Genomic DNA, 22425 nt, shown 5'->3' on the forward strand with positions numbered 1-22425 from the left:
TGTGATGAGGGAATGCATCCTTTTGCCTGCAGCAGACTCATGACATTATCTAAGCCTAGGGTTTTTATGATAAAAGATGGAGCTTCATTGAAAAATTATACCATTGCTTTATATTGACATGTCAGAAATATTTTCTTAAAGATCTGTACAAATTCTTAAAGGTCAACTTTAATATGAAAATAATTAGTGTGCTTTTAGTACACTTACCCCTATTTGTTCCCAATGCCTTCCCCAACTTTCTTGCCAAGACTCATACTTACCTGTATTCATTCCATTGAGGTTTCTCCTATGAGGCCTGACTGGTGCTTACAGCCTCTTCAGTGTTCTCCAGGTCAGGTTCTGCTTCATTCATTCCTATGGAAAGTCCATACTGTACTCTTCCTGCATGCATGGGAAGAATGGGAGTCTGAATGGAAATTTTTTGAAGAAGAGGAACCACCAAGCAGGTCAATCCATTGACTTCAGTGCTTTCTAACATATCCCAAATTTAAGGGCATAAAAAAAAAAATTACCTTTCCAGAGTCAGTGGTGATTTAAATGCAAAACCCAAATATTCAAACACCACTACATAGACTGCAACGGATAAAAAAATATATACAGTATAAGTAAATAAGAAATATGATAATCTATAAAAAAACTAATTTCAACAGCTATATAATCCATTTAACCTCTTCCTGTATATTGTACGCATATATGTGGCCTTATAAGTGGGTCTTATCCATGGGGCCGAGTGTTTGTGCTGAGAGGCCACTCCTGGCACAGAGACCAAGGTATCAGTCCTATACTAATGATCAGGAACTGGGAGGCCGGGGACCTGATCACCTGATTGCTGTGATTAGTTATCACAGTGATCAGTCACTGTACAGCCTGCCCCAATGTTTATTTTTTATCCTCTTGAATGGAGAAAAAGATACACTGTATCTTTTTCTCCTTGCCAGAGGAGACAACTGTAAATGCAAAACATTGTGTGTGTGAAATAAAACAATAATAAAAAATAAAGAAAAATAGCTATATCAGGGTTTGAGCTAGGTCAGTGTCAGGGTTAGAGTTAAGCTCGGTTCACACTGCTACGACTATGGATCCGACTTGTGAGACCCCAAGTCGCATGACATGTGAAATCCCATGTTAGTCAATGAAAGCTGTTTTAATTAGCACTTCTGAAGTTGCTTCGACTTTAGAAAAGGTTCCTGTCAGGGGTGGACTGACCATTTGGAAACTTGGGCACTGCCCGAGGGCCCAGGGTCAGTAGGGGGCCCCATGACATGCCCCTGGTACCTTTTTCATAGGCTTTTTTAAGTTTGGGCAAGGACACAGGGGCCCCATGATCCCCTATTGCCCAGGGGCCCCATGAGTTGTCAGTCCGCCCCTGGTTCCTGTACTACTTAAAGGCGGCTTCTATCTGACTTGTGCCCATAGACTTTAATGGAAGTCACCTCCAAGTCGAATCCTCATCTATACTGATGTGATTTGGATCCAACAGTACAGGAAGATTACCCAAGCAAAGTCATATGGCATGGAAATCGCACATCAAGTTGCATCAAAGTTATACTCAGGTGGCATCACATTGCCAGAAAACAACCAAGAAGTTGCCTTGCAAAGTCACACCATAAGTCGAGTGACATTCAGGTCGCAGTAGTGTGAACCAAGCCGTAGAGTCAAGGTAAGGGTCAAAGGTCATGGTCAGAGTCAAAGGTCAGGTCAAAGGTTAAAGACAATGTGTTTTAAGTAGGATGAAAAAGCAAAATGTGTGTTATTGTTTCTGGGCCCCAATACAGGTACAAACAACAAATAACACACATATGTGGTAGTGCTGAGATTGTCAGGAACAGGGGAATTCATTTTGGCTTGTTCTGGGGTGAAAGATTATGGTAATAGCAATAAATATACAGCTACATTAAAAAAAAAATTTAACTTTTTTGTGCCAGTTTTCCTTTGATAATAAAAAAAATCAGGAGATAGCCATTGCTATTTGCCACCAAATGAAAGCCCAATTTGTCCTTAAAAAAACACAAGGTATAATCCACCTGGAACACTACGTAGTTGTGATGATATGTACAGTTTTGCTATGTCAACTGACACAAATTGCAAAACTGTGTTTCAGTGCTAAAGTGATTCTAAAGGCTTTTTTTTTTTTTAAATAAACAACATGTCTATACTTTCCTGCTGTGTTCAGTGGCTTTGCACAGAGCAGCCCAGATTCCTCCTGTTCTCGGGTCCTCCACCGGTGTTCCTGGCCCATCCCTCCTGTTGGGTGCCCCCACAGCAAGCAACTTGCTATGGGGCACCTGCTGCTACATGTGACCATTCACACATGGAGCTGTGGCTCGGCCATGCCCCCCTCTCTTCTCATTGGCACACTGGCTATGATGAATTGCTCCTGGATCTATGTCAGCCAATAAGGAGAAGGAGTCCCGGGATTGATGAGACTCCAGTGCACATCGCTGGATCAAGATGGAGCTTAGGTGAGTATTAGGGGGGCTGGGGGGTGGATGCTGCACACAGAAGGTTTTTTTTGCCTACATGAATAGAATGCATGAAGGTAAAAAACCTTGAGCCTTTACAACCACTTTAACATTTGTTAATGCCATTTATTTTACAAAAACTATAAAATTACCATGGTATGACAAAACCCATTAAAATTAAACCCACCACTTTTCCCAAGGAACTCTCATATAATATGAAATAATGCCATAAATCCCAGAATGAATATCATCCAGCATGAAGGTTCAAGTTATGGACCTCAACACCATAATCATATGCATACATTATAATATACAGCAGAATACAGATGGATACACAGTGGACACCTGTCCACTATAGAAACACGATACAGATAAAACATGTGATGCTGATATTAATAATGTGGCTTAGCACATTTATTAGCAGCTATTGTGTCATAATACAGAGTGCCTCTAAGAGGTGAATTAGTGGAGCCAATTGCCAAATTGCCTTCTAACACTAGGCTCCGGGACTGTAGCCCGGATCCACGGGATGCTGGTATTTTGTTTGGTCCTGGGGTGGTCCAGCAAAATTTGGGGCAGTATGCATTATATCACAAAGAAATGCAATGCAGGCAAGAAACATTGTTTCTGCTGTCCATGCAGATAAAGTCGGCAACCAGGTGAGGATGAATAAAATTTGCCTTTATTTTGCCCAAGGATTATACAGTATTCTAAACAGAGCCAAGACTAACGCATTGCAGCCTAAAGAGGTCTACTCATAGTTAACTTGATAGGCTGAAACGCGCTAATGTTGGCTCTGTTTGGAACATGTGTACTCCTTAGATGAAATAAAGAGAAATTTTATTCATCCTCACCTGGTTGCCGACTTTATCTACATGGAAGGACTCCTGTGTGGCGGGTTGGAGACCGCAAGTCAGGCATGGTGCCTGATTGCATGATTGGGTTGCAGTGCCATTATCTTGCATGTGGGTATAATTCCACTGTGAAATTTGATGTGTGATGTGTTGAAAGTGTTTTGCATGTTATATGACCACTCATATCCACCAAGGGCCCATCTGAGTTGATGGAGGCACATATTTTTCATGGGCTTTTTTCCATGTTAACATCCCCCCCCCAAAAAAAAAAAACCTTTTTAAAACATGTATCATCATGCACTATTGATAGTGCACATACTGCATGTACAGAATACTGTATATGTGTGTATATATATATATATATATATATATATATATATACAGTCAGGTCCATAAATATTGGAACATGGACACAATTCTAAACCAACAATTATAAACCACCACAATGGATTTGAAATGAAACGAACAAGATGTGCTTTAACTGCAGACTGTCAGCTTTAATTTGAGGGTATTTACATCCAAATCAGGTGAACGGTGTAGGAATTACAACAGTTTGCATATGTGCCTCCCACTTGTTAAGGGACCAAAAGTAATGGGACAATTGGCTTCTCAGCTGTTCCATGGCCAGGTGTGTGTTATTCCCTCATTATCCCAATTACAATGAGCAGATAAAAGGTCCAGAGTTCATTTCAAGTGTGCTATTTGCATTTGGAATCTGTTGCTGTCAACTCTCAAGATGAGATCCAAAGAGCTGTCACTATCAGTGAAGCAAGCCATCATTAGGCTGAAAAAACAAAACAAACCCATCAGAGAGATAGCAAAAACATTAGGAGTGGCCAAAACAACTGTTTGGAACATTCTTAAAAAGAAGGAACGCACCGGTGAGCTCAGAAACACCAAAAGACCCGGAAGACCACGGAAAACAACTGTGGTGGATGACCAAAGAATTCTTTCCCTGGTGAATTAAACACCCTTCACAACAGTTGGCCAGATCAAGAACACTCTCCAGGAGGTAGGTGTATGTGTGTCAAAGTCACCAATCAAGAGAAGACTTCACCAGAGTGAATACAGAGGGTTCACCACAAGATGTAAACCATTGGTGAGCCTCAAAAACAGGAAGGCCAGATTAGAGTTTGCCAAACGACATGTAAAAAAGCCTTCACAGTTCTGGAACAACATCCTATGGACAGATGAGACCAAGATCAACTTGTACCAGAGTGATGGGAAGAGAAGAGTATGGAGAAGGAAAGGAACTGCTCATGATCCTAAGCATACCACCTCATCAGTGAAGCATGGCGGTGGTAGTGTCATGGCGTGGGCATGTATGGCTGCCAATGGAACTGGTTCTCTTGTATTTATTGATGATGTGACTGCTGACAAAAGCAGCAGGATGAATTCTGAAGTGTTTCGGGAATATTATCTGCTCATATTCAGCCAAATGCTTCAGAACTCATTGGACGCCGCTTCACAGTGCAGATGGACAATGACCCAAAGTATACTGCAAAAGCAACCAAAGAGTTTTTTAAGGGAAAGAAGTGGAATGTTATGCAATGGCCAAGTCAATCACCTGACCTGAATCCGATTGAGCATGCATTTCACTTGCTGAAGACAAAACTGAAGGGAAAATGCCCCAAGAACAAGCAGGAACTGAAGACAGTTGCAGTAGAGGCCTGGCAGAGCATCACCAGGGATGAAACCCAGCGTCTGGTGATGTCTATGCGTTCCAGACTTCAGGCTGTAATTGACTGCAAAGGATTTGCAACCAAGTATTAAAAAGTGAAAGTTTGATTTATGATTATTATTCTGTCCCATTACTTTTGGTCGCTTAACAAGTGGGAGGCACATATCCAAACTGTTGTAATTCCTACACCGTTCACCTGATTTGGATGTAAATACCCTCAAATTAAAGCTGACAGTCTGCAGTTAAAGCACATCTTGTTCGTTTCATTTCAAATCCATTGTGGTGGTGTATAGAGCCAAAAATGTTAGAATTGTGTCCATGTCCCAATATTTATGGACCTGACTGTATATATGTGTATGTATAAAAATTTACCTTCCCCTTAACCTCAGGTGTGACATCTTCATTGCTGCAGTATAATGTACAGTTTAAAAGGTTCTGCTTGCTAAATCCACTCACGCAGCTGTCGTCAGTTCATCGATAATAAGCTTAGCTGTCTGTCTTAATCCGCTGTGTCTGGACAAGTTCTGATGCAGTAAATATTGACAGAACTGCATTAGGGTGAAATTAATGGTAATACCTGTGTCATTGTATTAGATGTGGGAACAGCTGGACACATAAATTGGCTTCTCCTTTTGGAAATCAATACACTGTTTCAGTGCTTTCCACATTAAATGAATCCAGAATACAAATATAACAACTAATTAATGGTGAGATCGGATCTAATGGCTTTGGCTATTACTCAGCCATGACAGTTTATATCAAGTTAATTCCTAACGTGTTTAACAATATATGAAAGATAAATAACTATTTGTATGCAATGTATCCCAAGTCATACATACTAATAATTCTCTTCCTGATAAATTATGAAGAGTAATTAAAAACATAATTATAGCCTTCAGATTATCTTGAATGATGTTTGGAATCCACACTGGTGCAATATTGTTCCCACTCTTTAGACCACATTTAGTTCACACTTGTGGCAGGCCTTGCTGCCCCTCTGAAAAGTTATCCATGGTGGATTGCTTCAGGAGGCCATATATTGCATCCTTGCCTTTAAAAGCCCACACCCCCATGATGCAAATTCATGCACTATATGTGGCTCACCCCATTCATTTGAATAGGTCATGTTTGGCGGCGGTACTGTACTGCCTGCTGGATGTGACATAGGATACCCACTTGCTATGGGGGCAGGCAGAGTGTCTGTCTCTGTATTCTGCTACCTTCTCCCACTTGCTATGGGGGCAGGCGGAGTGCCTGTCTCTGTATGCTGCTATCTTCTCCCACTTGCTATGGGGGCAGACGGAGTGCCTGTCTCTGTATGCTGCTACCTTCTCCCACTTGCTATGGGGGCAGGCGGAGTGCCTGTCTCTGTATGCTGCTATCTTCTCCCACTTGCTATGGGGGCAGACGGAGTGCCTGTCTCTGTATGCTGCTACCTTCTCCCACTTGCTATGGGGGCAGGCGGAGTGCCTGTCTCTGTATGCTGCTACCTTCTCCCACTTGCTATGGGGGCAGGCGGAGTGCCTGTCTCTGTATGCAGCTACCTCCCCCCACCCCAGCTGGGTGAATTTGATGTGGGCAGGGAGGGGGATCGGCACAGTGGAGGTGGGGGGACAATTACAAGAAATGATCCCCTGTATGGCTCTCTCTGCAGCAGCTCAAAGTTGACTTCTTCTCCTCTCCCTCCAACTGGCTTTTAGCTGCTGCAGAGAGAACCATACAGGGGATCAGTTCCAGTTATTGCCCTTTGCCGCACCCATCATCCTCCATGTGAACCACATGTTTCCCCCTGTGTACCCCCACACCCGCAGTGCTGTTGGCTTCCTTCCTTTCCTTCTCCTTCCCACCAACAGCAGCAATCGCATAATAAGATCATTCAGGATATAGAGTGGGGGAAAGGTCTGGTAAATATGTCGCATTTACCATCCCCTTTCTTTCTTGAACTAACACAATGAGTGATCGGTACCAATCACTCACTGTGTTCATTCATAACTGAGGCATAGTAAACTGTGTTTGTTTTTTTTATAAGTAGATAAGATGGTGTAGCACTAATACCATGTGATAATTGTGTTTGTTGTTTGTTTTTCTCTTTTTTGGGGGGGTGGGCTCCTATCAGGTTGGCTATATGGGGCCCCGTGGTTTCTGTCAGCAGCCCTGCCTCCCCTCATTTCAAAATGCTGAATCAACTCTGTATAGAAGTAGACCCATGAAGAATAGAAATAAACTATACTTTTTTTTATCCGGCTTCTACCCGCAGTGCCTAGGTGACCGTAATATCACAATCCTTATGGTTTGATCCTGGACAGAATGAGGATCTCAAATCTTGCATTGCCAGAATCTCACCAAAAGGATTGGGATATCCCCCTCTATGTGCAGAAGCCAGGTGGAAGGTAAGTATGTTTTTTTTTTTCTTTTTACAGCATTAATGTGGCATTTTGGGTTGGGGTATGGAGGCCTGATGTATTAAGCAGAACCTACATTTTAGTGCAAGTGCTTTATTCACTATGCAGTGCTACTAAGCAGATAGCAGATATTTCAACATGCAGTGAGGAAATATGGCCGCCTAATGTGCAAGTGCAGATAAAAGCTATCATCACATACAGATATTTACCAATAGCATACTGTACACTGATAAGTAATTACACTACATTAAGTAAATTGAATTCACATACATACATCTAAAAGCCTTGAAGAATAAAAATACTACAAAATACTAACAAAACAACTAAAGATCTATATGTGTTCTTTTTTGTTTTGTTTTTTTTGGGTTTTTTTGCTATCAGCAGCTTTTAAATCCCAGTTAACTCTACCAATTAAAAGGTTTTAAATTTTTGCATATAGACCACAGTTAATGGCAATCACTTGGAATTATTTATGCTCCTCCAAGTTCACACCAATGTGTAAGTAAATCATAAACATGAAGGAGTGGTTTTAGAAAGAAACACTAATTATTTAGCAAAAGTGTGGTTGGCAGGTGGTTGGTACCTCTAAGGGTGAGGGCCCATTCACATTAGGATTTGCACAGGAACATGCTGCGCATTCTTGTGCAAATCACAGGCAGTTCTGTGTGGTGGGAAATCGCCCCCCCCCCCCCCCCCACCACGTCAAAAGTAGTGCATGCAGTGGAAATACTTTTGTACCATACGTTCTGGTGTGGGCAAACGCCCTGCGTTTGGGGTGTTGTTAACATTGCACTGATACCCGCTGCAGTTGGCAAGGGCAGTGTGTTTTGAATGCGGTGCGGGAAACCAACAAGGAGCATGGGTTTCCCGCACCACATTCTATTGTGAACGGGCCTTAATGTAGAAAACTGCTTTAAAATGTATTCTTTAAGCAAACCAGAGAAAACTTCAGCAAAGTTCTCACCACTTTCAAGCAGGTAAGCAACAGATGTGCAAGTATGTTTCGTGTTAACTACTCCTAAGACTCCATTCACACTGAGGCATTTCAAATCGTGGACGGAAACGCGCTGTGAAAATGCTCATTTGCGCGTTTAGGTGCCATTCATTTCAATGGCACCTGAAAATGCAGGGCGTCTTTGGCACGTGTTTCCACGCAGCAAATGCACCTCGATCACGCAAACAAAATTGCAGGATGCGCAACGCCCAAAGAAGGAACCGTTGCGCATCCCACGATTTTTGTGATTTTAAAAAAAAAAATCACTGTGATCGCTGTAAAAATGCCCCTTCTGAATGGAGCCTAAATCTCCATAAAAACCATTAGGTGGCTAAAAAGATGGGTTCTGTGTATTATGGGTGTTCAGCAACAGATATCAAAATATAGAGGAATGGTGTGCTAATCTGGGAAGGAGAGTGAATAATGCAAAGTTGTTTAAGTGTTTAAATGACTATTTAAATAGGTATGTGATCTGAAGCGTTATTAAACCCAAAACCAAAAATGGAACACAGTATATTGCAGCTTATCAATGATGAGATGTGGTGGCTGCATCAGTTTTCTTTTTTAGGCATTTTCCCATTTTCACCTGGTGCTCTGGCCAATAACACACCTTTTGTATTAAAGTACCTCCATTCTGGATGAAGGAGCACATTTGTCAGTCTTGGGGGAGGGTAATATTAGATGTACTAGCAGCTTTAAATACACAGCAAAAAAAATTTAAGCCAAACTCTAGCTAGTACTCTTTAAGCAGTTCCAGCAAACAGTTTTTCTATTTTGGGACAAAGCCTAGACATGCGCAGAACGAAAAAAATCAGTTTAATTTCGATTCATTATTTAAATAATTTAGTTTAGTTAAATTCCTTTATTCCTTTAAATGAAAATTCATTTTCGGAATTCATTTTGTTTCATTTCGTTTAGTTTATTCGTTTTCGAATTCAACTCGGATTTTCTGAATTCGGAGGAATTGAATTTCAGACGATTCGAATCGCCATTTTAATTAAAACTTAGTTTGAAATTTGAATTTCGGAAGACGGTTTTATATAAATATATACTATACAGGGGTTACAGACCTACTAGCCGGTCACAAAACTTACTCTCTACCAGTTGCCCCACCCAACCTTGCCCAGGTCTGCCCCCAACCCCACCCCCGGCCCACGCCAAACCCCACCCCTGCCCTGCTCCAACCACGCCCCCTTAAAGCTTATGAAATTACATTTTTCTTTAGAATAAATAGTCCAAAATATAAAACTGCACACAATAATGTATATCCCAGCTCCCCTGTACTCCATTATAGTGATATGACATGTATACAGTAATGTATATCCCCCCTCCCCTGTACTCCATTATAGTGATATGACATGTATACAGTAATGTATATCCCCCCTCCCCTGTACTCCATTATAGTGATATGACATGTATACAGTAATGTATATCCCAGCTCCCCTGTACTCCATTATAGTGATATGACATGTATACAGTAATGTATATACCAGATCTCCTGTACTCCATTATAGTGATATGACATGTATACAGTAATGTATATCCCAGCTCCCCTGTACTCCATTATAGTGATATGACATGTATACAGTAATGTATATCCCCCTCCCCTGTACTCCATTATAGTGATATGACATGTATACAGTAATGTATATCCCAGCTCCCCTGTACTCCATTATAGTGATATGACATGTATACAGTAATGTATATCCCAGCTCCCCTGTACTCCATTATAGTGATATGACATGTATACAGTAATGTATATCCCAGCTCCCCTGTACTCCATTATAGTGATATGACATGTATACAGTAATGTATATCTCCCCTCCCCTGTACTCCATTATAGTGATATGACATGTATACAGCATTGTATATCCTAGCTCCCTTGTACTCCATTATAGTGATATGACATGTATGCAGTAATGTATATCCCAGCTCCCCTGTACTCCATTATAGTGATATGACATGTATACAGTAATGTATATCCCAGCTCCCCTGTACTCCATTATAGTGATATGACATGTATGCAGTAATGTATATCCCCCTCCCCTGTACTCCATTATAGTGATATGACATGTATGCAGTAATGTATATCCCAGCTCCCCTGTACTCCATTATAGTGATATGACATGTATGCAGTAATGTATATCCCAGCTCCCCTGTACTCCATTATAGTGATATGACATGTATACAGTAATGTATATCCCAGCTCCCCTGTACTCCATTATAGTGATATGACATGTATACAGTAATGTATATCCCAGCTCCCCTGTACTCCATTATAGTGATATGACATGTATACAGTAATGTATATCCCATCTCCCTTGTGCTCCATTATAGTGATATGACATGTATACAGTAATGTATATCCCAGCTCCCCTGTACTCCATTATAGTGATATGACATGTATACAGTAATGTATATCCCAGCTCCCCTGTACTCCATTATAGTGATATGACATGTATACAGTAATGTATATCCCAGCTCCCCTGTACTCCATTATAGTGATATGACATGTATACAGTAATGTATATCCCAGCTCCCCTGTACTCCATTATAGTGATATGACATGTATACAGTAATGTATATCCCAGCTCCCCTGTACTCCATTATAGTGATATGACATGTATACAGTAATGTATATCCCAGCTCCCCTGTGCTCCATTATAGTGATATGACATGTATACAGTAATGTATATCCCAGCTCCCTTGTGCTCCATTATAGTGATATGACATGTATACAGTAATGTATATCCCAGCTCCCCTGTACTACTCTATTATAGTGATATGACATGTTGTATACAGTACTTACTCCTAGTCCCTCCGAGTCCCCCGCAGCAGTGGAGAGGGTGTCTCCTCTCAGCGGAGCCGAAGAAGCCGGAAACCGGAAGTTGTAAACCGCAACTCGGCTTCACAATGAGGCTTGGAGCGCAGGTGCAGTCGCTACATGCTTCATCTGTGCTCGCCACAGAGGAATTTCTCCTCGCATTTGGCGAGAACGGGCGAGTGGCTTCTTCAAGCCCTATATATATATATATATATATATATATATATATATATATATATATTCATTCTATGCTATTCTATTGTTTTTTCTCTTCTATTCTTTTCTATTCTGTTCTTTTTTTCCCATTCTATTCTTTTCTATTCTAATTTATTCTATTCAAATTTGTTCTATCCAAAATTCGAATTTCGGAAGATGGTTACATTCTTTCTATTCCATTCTATTGTTTGAAATTTTGTTTTGATATTTTGGATTAATTTAAAATTGTTACTCTTGTAATTCGGATACATCCAAATCTCTGAATAACGAAAAATGTGTCCGAATTTCATTTCAGAATGAAACAAACCACACATGTCTAATAAAGCCACATAATTAAAAGCGGATCATTGTAAGCATCCCTGTCAGTTGTAAATGGTTCATCTCATCCATGTAATTCCTACATCTACAAGAGAGCTTGTTCTTTTGAAAAACAGACTTACTGACCAGATCAACAGATGACAATAAAGGAAAGAGCCTAAACATGAAAACTAATGCAGCCACCACATCTAAAAATTTGTAAACTGCAATATAATAAATGTTCACTTTTGGGGTTTTTTCCGCTTTAATGATGAATTTTCTTTGGGGTCTTGGAACTACAGGAATAGTAATGATATGTTGCAAAAGTTATAAAATTTCAAATGCAATAAAAGTGCATAAAACTCAAATGGGAGAGTAGACAACTATGTTAAACCCAAGTCCTTATGTGAAATAGGCAGTGCCAAGATCAACTAGTTGTTAGAGGAGGTGTTGTCATGTTTATCTACTTAGTTTGGACTCTGGATGCTACCACCATTTTTTTCATAGATCCTATCAACCATCATATCTGCAAAACAACGTTCTATGTATTGTTTATCAATTTTAAGTCCCCTATCAATGATACAGATGGGGAATATAATGAATATCTACTGTACAGACAGCAATTCCATACAGTAAGTGATACATGTAGGGAGGCTTATACAGTACATTCTAAACTATTTCCTCTGTTTTATGCTACAGTGGGAAAGAGGATGACCTGCATGATGTGCGTCAACAGAAACTGGAATTACAGGTAAAACAGCTAGGTTACTTAATAAATAGCTGTCTTCCATCAGTGCAATTCCATGTGACATAAAATATTATAAAGTCATCATAGGCCTTTTAAACATCCACTATGTAGATACCTGTCATCTATCAAGAGTTTCTCAAATAGTGAGCTAAAGCCCATCTCCAGTCAAAACATTATATTTGTGAAAAGTTGGAAAAAGGATTAGAACCTCTGTTAGGTTATGTGTGGTCAGGGTTTTGCCCATTATTCTCCAACTTGTTATTGTGAAAAGTTTATGAAACTAACAAAAACATGTTTGGTATCATATTGGTTCTAGGTGTGAAGATTAATTTTCAGGGTTTCTAGAGACAGAACTTGCAAATTAACTGACTCATTTTAAAGTATTACTAAACCCACAACAGTAAAATCAGTCAGTATATGCAGTAAAGCATGCTTGTTATACTCACTGTGGAACCTAAGGGGTTAGTCTTCTGCATTGTGTAAAAATGCTGTTTGATCCTGACTTCTCTGATCCTCCCCTTCTGCCAGTGTCCCCCTCTTAGCTCCTGATAAGACGTATATGTGGTGTCACTCTGCACATACTCAGTTTGGTGTCTATTGCTAGAGAGATTTTTTTTTCTTGGGAGAGTGCATGTGATCAGCACAGGGCCAATCAGCACTGTCCAGACAGAGGTCAGGGGTCCTGCTTTCTAGAGCAGAATGAAAACTCCTTCTACAGGCTTTAACATGTGCTTGGCTGGACAGCACAAGACTGTTCTAACTGCTGATGAGAAAAGATATACAGGCGTATTTCAGTTTACAAACGCCACTGTTAATGTTATTTTCAGTTTACGAATGAAAATCCATTGAAAATAATGACTCGGTTTACAATTTTTTTTTCGCAATATGAATGAATTAATTGGTTTTCAATGCATTTACAAATTTTTCATTAATCATGCCCCTGGACAGTACTATGCCTTTAAAGTACATTTTATAAAGAGTTTTGAACAGATAAGATTTTTTTTTAACTTTTTTCTGACCTCCGGAATGGATTAATTGGTTTTCAATGCATTTACGATTTGTTTTTTAATCATGTCCCTGTACAGTATTTATGCCTTTAAAGTGCACTTTATAAAAAGTTTTGAACAGTTAAAACATTTTTTGACTTTTGTCTGACCTCCAGAATGGATTAATCGGTTTTCAATGCATTTACTAATTAATTTTTGATCATGTCCCTGTACAGTATTTATGCCTTTAAAGTGCACTTTATGAAAAGTTTCGAACAGATAAGAAACTTTTTTTTTTACTTTTTTCTGACCTCTGGAATGGATTAATTGGTTTTCAATGCATTGCTATGGGAAACCGCATTTCGGTTTACGAATTGTTTGTAATACGGAAAGTCCCGCATAATGCATTAAATTCGTAAACCGAGGTATGCCTGTATAGCAGTTTATATTTACTAAAATAATTGCACTTCCAAGTTCTGTGTACTGTGGGAGACCAGTTATAGTGAATGCAGGGTCCTGGGAGACCAGATATAGTGAATGCAGGGTCCTGGGAGACCAGATATAGTGAAAGCAGGTCCTGGGAGATCAGATATAGTGAATGCAGGGTCCTGGGAGATCAGATATAGTGAATGCAGGGTCCTGGGAGACCAGATATAGTGAATGCAGGGTCCTGGGAGACCAGATATAGTGAATGCAGGGTCCTGGGAGACCAGATATAGTGAATGCAGGGTCTTGGAAGATCAGATATAGTGAATGCAGGGTCTTGGGAGACCAGATATAGTGAATGCAGGGTCCTGGGAGACCAGATATAGTGAATGCAGGGTCTTGGAAGATCAGATATAGTGAATGCAGGGTCCTGGGAGATCAGATATAGTGAATGCAGGGTCCTGGGAGGCCAGATATAGTGAATGCAGGGTCCTGGGAGACCAGATATAGTGAATGCAGGGTCCTGGGAGACCAGATATAGTGAATGCAGGGTCCTGGGTTTAGTAACACTTTAAGCTTAGCAAACCAATGGATCCTGATGGCATGTATCCAAGAGTTCTAAGAGAACTTCAAGGAATAGTTGTTGAACTGTGACTAGGGGACAGCTAATAATGTACCTATCCACAAGCTGCTAAGGCAGAAGCTGGCAAGTACAGGCCAGAGAGTTTAACATCTGTTGTAGTAAAATAGTGAAATCATTCATAAAAAGAAGGATCATTTAAAAATACACAACTTGCTGGGCCCAAAGTAGCATGGCTTTACAGAATCAGACTAATAAAATTGAGGTTTTTTACACAAATGTTTTGGACTAGGGTGCAACTGTGGACATCTTGAGTTTAGCACAGCATTTGATATGGTTCTACATACTGATCTCACAAAACAAGTTGTACAGGCTAGGATTTAACCCTTTGGTGGTTGGGTGAATATGCAATTGCCTAAAGGATAGCTATATGAGTGTGGTTATAAGTGAGGAACATTCACTAGTGGTGTACCACAAGGCTCTGTACTAGATCCTGGTCTATTTAATCTGTTTGAAAGTGATATAGCTAAAGGTGTGGTGGACAAGATACAGTGGGTATAGAAAAGAATTACCCTCCTTTACAATAATCACATTTTGTTTGGTTAAAAAGACTAAGTGCCTTCTGTTAGCATGCAAGAACAATATACTATCTTCACAAAATTACGTGTCCCCTATAAAATATAAATTTCTAATTGACCATATAGTGTACCAACATGAAAAGAAAAAATGTTAGCTACCCCTTAAAGTGCAAAATTACTTGTGACCAAATATTGAAATAAGGTATGGCGCTTCACATACTGTACATACTATATATACAGTATTTCGACTGTGTTAAAACATACAAAACCTAATATATATAAATATAGCGTCTCGAGCCAAGTGTATTAGTGCCAAGGATTGGGCACCAACTAATGTGAGTGTATATTTTGTTGATTTTATTCATTTTTACAATAAACATACTATACTATGAGAAATTTCTCCTTCTGCTTCTGCACTGTTTTTGATTCACAATTTGGTGTGGGACTTTTGTTTATGGACTTGCTGATTTAGTTGAGTCAGTCAACAGTAGGTAAACATAGCTGTACAAGCCCCTTTCCTGTACTGAAATTTCTTACTCTGAATGTAGATAAAGTTGTTTAACTAAACAACAAAGTGCTTGACACAACAATACATAAATCAAATAAACAAAAAATAAACAAGTGCCCATAAACACTTCAAAGTGCTCTATAAAGTGAAAGTTCACAGTGTTTTTATAGGTAGGTGAGTATATGTGACCAGTTCAAAAACTGAATGAAAAAATGTTTACAAATTAAGTGACAGGTCCACTCTTGTATCCTCTGCTACAACACTGCTTGTGACTCCAGTGATCACCACCCCTTCACCTCAATCCAGTGTGACTCACAAGATTAAATTACCTGTCATATTTTAGATAATAATGGCTTTTGAGCAGCATCCAATCAATATAATTCCACCTCTACAAATACCTTTCCACCTCAGCTCCACTCCCAATAGGCCAGTGGCCATATATCACGTAAAGGAAAAAGAACGCTTCCAATACTGCAGTAAAACCCAAGATCTAGATGTTATTCCATAAGAAAAAGCTCACCAGACAATTTATTACAATCAGGCATATCATACAAAGCATATAGACCACAACCGCTACACATAATGCCTGACACCACTCTCAGAAAGTCACCAGGATCTCGCCACCAGGCTCGGCCACAAGTCTGACGTAATGTCTGGTCACTTCCACCTACGTCACCTCCTGTTCACTCCAAACCTCATCCCGACATGTTTCGTCTTTGCCGACTTTTTCAAGAGATGACTCTTGAAACAGGTCATTATTGTTGTTTCACAGCGCTGCTAATAATTAAGCACTTTGTTGTTTAGTTACACAACTTTATCTATATAAGTGGAGTTAAAGTAGCAGCAGTGTTTTTGGTTGTTTTTGTTGCACATATTAAGGGTTTCATTTTTTATTTTTCACTTTTCCAGCGCAGAGATGGGATATATAATATTGATATATTACTCTGAATTTACTGCACACTGTGCGCTTCCCACAAAGTGCATTAGAAACTGCAGCAAGTCGGATAGATCCAGCCTTATTTCCTGGCTGGAGGATGCCCAGCATCAACTAACTCTTTCCACCCCAGCCTCGTTTACCTTGGCCTGCCTCAGTTCTTTCCATCATGGAGGCTCTATACCACATGTGACTTTTCCATAGAGCAATCTGCATTCAGTTACAACTTGTCTAGGAATGCCCAATCCTCCAGAATGACATCCATTTATCAAGCCATTTTGATATTTGCATAACTCCTAAGAAACAGCCTGCTGCTTGCATCAAGGCTAAAGGCTGTAGCACAGGGACCTAGGTAGGACATCCCTGGGCCTAAAATAAGGTATGCAATGAAAATGGAAGGTTTTATTTAAAAAATGTATTGGCATGGTGATTGAAGGGGGGAGGAGGAACCAGAAAAAACAAAATATACGCAGATTAAATGTCAGCTTTAACAAGCTCTGAGAGGTAAATCACTGAACATCTGAAAGTTGAATTCAGAACATCTCTGCAGGTACACTAAGTTAATAAGGAACATCTGACTTAAAGAAATTGGCTAAACAAAATAGATGTACTTTATACCGTAATTTGACATATTTGTTTTATTTCACTTTACTGCTGGATAGCGCAAACTTTTTGAGAAGAAACAGAGAAGAAAACGCCAGGAGCCACTTATGATCCAATCTAACCCTGATGCCAAACTTAAACCTCGTAGATCCCGAAAGCCTGAAGACCAGGCCGTACTGGTGGAGTCTTGTACTGTTTCCAGCATCTACATGGGTATGACATGCAGATCATATACTAACTAACTTTTTGGCACATACTCTATTTCTACTTGTATCAATGAAACAAATATTATACAAAAAACTCCTAGCTGGCAAAACTGCTTGTGATTTTATGGTAAGGTAAAGCCCAAATGAAGTTACAGAAATAGATATTGAGCCATATAGACATAACAACTTCCAGACCTTCACTTTCCTGTTATCCTGTTTTCTCTGCAGTTGTGCGGGATGTCTAAATATACCTCTGCAGTCCAATAGGGTTTAGATCTAGTGCACTTAGTATTCAGCACTCAGTAACAGAACTGGTCACTTGTGTTGAGGAGTGTGGCTGCTATTCAGCTCTGCCAGCATAGAGCATCAGGGTGGGAAACAGCATTTTTAGAAGAGAAATAGATATTTTCAGGCATTTCTAACTGAAGTTCAGTCACAAAGTATGCCATTTAGGGTTACAGGGCTTTAGAGAGATTGGGGATGATGCTTCACCTGGGCTTAACCTTGGGTTCACATATGTGCATGCCGATCTTGACAGGACGATTTCAGCCCCCTCTATTGCAAATTTGTTCATCGGTTCAGGTGTAAGTCAAGTGTGAACTGTCAAAGCATATGACAAAGGAAACTGCACTAGAACCGAGCTCAAAATTGTACCAGACTCTTTTTGAAAACGCACTGCAGCCTACACATATGTGAATTGGCTCCATTGAAAATTCTGCAGGTTCACATGTCATGCAAATTGAATGTGGTTCAAAACGCATCCAATTCGCATGTACAGTTGTGACCAAAATTATTCAACCCCCACTGAAATTGAGTGTTTTGGCCAGTTTGACATTGCTTTTGATCATTCAGTCATCTTGCTTACATTTACATTAAAGAGGCACTTGTAGGTCAGACAAATATAACATAACAGTTATAATGAAATAACCACAAATGTCTTTTCTGTGCTCACAGCATTATCAGTTTTATTCAACCCCCAAGTGACATTCAATCTTAGTACTTAGTACAGCATCCTTTTACAGTTATAACAGCTTTTAAACGTGAAGCATAGCTTGACACAAGTGTCTTGCAGCGATCTACGGGTATCTTCGCCCATTCTTCATGGGCAAAGGCCTCCAGTTCAGTCACATTCTTAGGCTTGCGCACTGCAACTGCTTTCTTTAAGTCCCACCAGAGGTTCTCAATCGGATTTAAGTCTGGTGACTGCGATGGCCACTCCAAAATGTTCCAGCCTTTCCTCTGCAACCATGCTCTAGTGGACTTGGAGGTATGCTTGGGATCATTGTCCTGTTGAAAGGTCCAACGTCTCCCAAGCCTCAGGTGTGTGACGGACTGCATCACGTTTCCATCCAATATCTCCTGGTACTGAAGAGAATTCATGGTACCTTGCACACGCTGAAGCTTCCCTGTACCTGCAGAAGCAAAACAGCCCCAAAGCATGATTGACCCTCCACCATGCTTCACAGTAGGCAAGGTGTTCTTTTCATCATAGGCCTTGTTCTTCCTCCTCCAAACATAGCGTTGATCCATGGGCCCAAACAGTTCTAATTTTGTTTCATCAGTCCACAGAACACTATCCCACAACTTTTGTGGTTTGTCCACATGGCTTTTGGCATACTGCAGTCGACTCTTCTTATTCTTTGGAGACAGCAAGGGGGTACGCCTGGGAGTTCTGGCACGGAGGCCTTCATTACGCAGTGTGCGTCTTATTGTCTGGGCTGAAACTTCTGTACCCACATCTGACAAATCTTTTCTCAGTTCCTCAGCAGTCACACGGGGACTTCTCTCCACTCTACGCTTCAGGTAGCGCACAGCAGTCGAAGTCAGCATCTTCTTTCTGCCACGACCAGGTAGCGTTTCAACAGTGCCCTTTGCCTTGAATTTGCGAATGATGCTTCCTAAGGTGTCTCTTGGTATGTTTAACATCTTTGCAATCTTCTTATAGCCATTGCCCTTCCTGTGAAGAGAAATCACCTCTTCTCTTGTCTTCCTGGACCATTCTCTTGCCTTCACCATGTTTGTAACCACACCAGTAAATGTCTAGAAGGAGCTGAGTATCACAGTCATTTTAAAGCTGCCTAATTGGTGCTTATTATGCTTGATTGCTGCTCGGTGACATCCACAGGTGTTTTCAATACCTGATGGAAAGCACCTGTATGAACCTCTGTTCTTCAGAGTGGTAGTCTTTAAGGGGTTGAATAATTGTGGCAATGAAGAAACCACATAAGAACCATTTACTACTGTATTACATAAACAATTGATGTCATTTTAGTTGCATTTGGGTAGTTACAACGTCCTTGTAGGATTTGATTCTGAATACAATTCCAAATGTACACTATAGTCCCTAAACCCCTTTACAGCATTGGGGGTTGAATAATTTTGGTCACAACTGTATGTGAATCGGGCTTAAAGAGAGGTTTATTCATGCATTTTATTGCGTCGCATTACAATAAGCTTGATTTCAATACTATAATACCTGTGATCAGATCCATTCTTTCCTGTAAGCTTGAACACAAGGAATACTTTTTTCAGGTGTATCCAATCCTGCCATATCAGAAGGAACTCCTGCAAGCCCCCACCTCTGTTCTGCTATCTGTTCAGACAGCTTCTCACGGACCACCAAGGCTGATGTTGAACTAGAAAAGAGGGAAGCAGATCTTTGTGGAGGTAAATTATGGAACATAGCATTTTTTTGCCTGGGATAGTATGCTTGAGTCAGAATTAGTGCCTTGTTTGATATTTGACCCAGAATAAAACCTAATTACAGTAAGAAGTATAGCATGTTCCTTTACTGATCAACTTGTATTTAAAGTGGGCCTGAACTAAAAAAAATTAAGATTTGCTACTGTATAGGGAACATCTAGAAATGGTAATTGTGCCTAGGCATATCTACAGAAAATAGGCAAGCACTAAAAATGGCACCCTTTTCCAAACATCTAATAACAGAGAATGGTTAATACACTAGTCCAACAAGCTGTAAGTGCAGTCTAATTCATTTATGCCTATTGTGACAGTGTAGTCACTCCTGTCCTTAGCAATGTGATGGTGACCCACTACGAGTGACCAGACCCACCAAAATTTGCCTACCATGTACAAATCTATAGGGGCAGAGCCAGCATCTCCCTTCAAGTGGCACCCGTGGCACAAGCTGTAGATCCCATACCCTAGGCTCGCCACTGCTAAGCCGTATCCTTTAAGATCTGTTGTTTTGATTATCTCCTGACAAATAGTGCACTTCCTGTGCCTAATTTGTCCCAGTGTCATAACTGTATACTATATCTTCAATGCCAGATCATCTAAGACAGGGGTCTGCAACCTTTAAGACATAAAGAGCCACTTGGACCCGTTTCTGAGAGGGAAAAAAAGACTGGGAGCCGCAAAACCATTGCAACATTTAAAACAAATCCGACACTGCATATATTGCAAAAAACGCTCTGGTCATGAAGGGGGTTTAAGGGCCCAGTAAGCAAAGGGTTAATCAGGGCCACAGTGTATCGTCATAATCACAATCATAGCCTTAGGTCAGTGGTGGGCAACCTTTTTTTTCGACTGAGCCAAATCTCGCCAAAACCACGATTGAAATTTATTTTGAGAGAAACATTTTTAAAACTGAAAATACATCCCCCATATAGTAAATCATCCCCCATATAGTAATTCATCCCCCATAGTAATTCATCCCCCATATAGTAATTCATCCCCCATAGTAATTCATCCCCCCTATAGTAATTCATCCCCCATATAGTAATTCATCCCCCATATAGTAATTCATCCCCCGTAGTAATTCATCCCCCATAGTAATTCATCCCCCCTATAGTAATTCATCCCCCATATAGTAATTCATCCCCCATATAGTAATTCATCCCCCCTATAGTAATTCATCCCCCATATAGTAATTCATCCCCCATATAGTAATTCATCCCCCCTATAGTAATTCATCCCCCATATAGTAATTCATCCCCCATATAGTAATTCATCCCCCCTATAGTAATTCATCCCCCATATAGTAATTCATCCCCCCTATAGTAATTCATTCCCCATATTGTGTGAATTCACTTACCTTTGCTCCGCGCGTTCCTCTCGCTGGGTTCCCGCGCCGTTCTGGTCTTCAGGGCGGACTGTGAGAGGAGAGGAGTTCGTCACGCTGCCCCGCCTACATCCGGGCTGCCCCGCCTACATCCTGACAGCCAATGTTTGCCAGCGGGCGCCCGGCACACAGAAGAGCTGCATTAAAAGAGCCGCGGCTTGCCGACCCTATTGCCTGTCACCTGGTGGGCAGTGTGCTCCGGAGCCGCAGGAAAGGTGAAAAAGAGCCGCATGCGGCTCCGGAGCCGCGGGTTGCCGACACCCGATCTAAGATGATCTAAGATGTGGTGATGTCACTACTGTACTGTTCACTGTTTTCCTTCCTGGAGAGGAATCTGTATATGAGGACCTGCTGTGCAAGGATCTATCTGCTTCCGCTTCATTTGTTCTGTGGATCTGTAATTTCTGAACATCTCCTGCAGCTTTTTGAATATTACCCTACCAGTCATCAAACCACCAGTCATCAGGGGTAAGCTCTGACAAGAGTAATCAATGTACTGTCTTTACCAAGATGGCTGCCTCCACACAGAGACACAGTGTAGAACAAGGCATGGTAAATCAATAATGGTGAAAAGTCAGCTGCAAAAAGCATGTAGCTTAAGGCTGTCCAGCAGGTGGGACCTTCTTTTGAAGCCTGTGAGGCAAGGCCAGGCAACTGATGCCCTGCATTGTGCAGGATCAAGCTGTTAAACTAACAGTCCAGTCCTAAGGATTACACAGGCACGAGCCACAATATCTCCAACAGCTACTCAGGTCCGAGACACATTCAATCTCCATATGTTGCAGGTTTTCCATCTGTCTGTAGCCATATCAAACCTGAATTGTTGTTGGGGATATTGTGGCTGCAAAGCACAATTGACCTTTGTTTAAGATCTCTCTATATGGTAAAGTGTGTGGGCACTGGTGTCTTTAATGTGGAGAGAACTTATCATTCAGTTGATTCACAGTTGAATAATGTCAACTTTGGGATTTTTTGCTCTTAATTTCATATATCTGGACTCTTTATTGATCTTTTAATTTTCTTCATATTTTTGCACCAATTA

The 22425-nt window shown here is 40.7% G+C and overlaps 1 protein-coding gene across 3 annotated transcripts in view; it reads left to right on the forward strand.

Annotated features, from left to right (window-relative positions):
- The window catches only part of LOC149458730 (tubby-related protein 3-like), an 85596-nt gene that overhangs the window by 19099 nt on the left and 44072 nt on the right, over positions 1 to 22425 (forward strand). For all 3 annotated transcript variants that reach the window (XM_089681820.1, XM_089681818.1, XM_089681819.1), the window contains exons 3-5: positions 12430 to 12481; positions 17153 to 17306; positions 19832 to 19966. In XM_089681820.1, coding sequence (XP_089537946.1) covers positions 12430 to 12481; positions 17153 to 17306; positions 19832 to 19966 — 341 coding nt within the window. The remainder of the gene's footprint in view (positions 1 to 12429; positions 12482 to 17152; positions 17307 to 19831; positions 19967 to 22425) is intronic.

This window comes from Staurois parvus, unplaced genomic scaffold (assembly GCF_062004578.1).
Source record: "Staurois parvus isolate SC_StPar_1 unplaced genomic scaffold, SC_StPar_1.0 ptg000279l, whole genome shotgun sequence".
Classification (NCBI taxonomy): Eukaryota; Metazoa; Chordata; class Amphibia; order Anura; family Ranidae; genus Staurois; species Staurois parvus.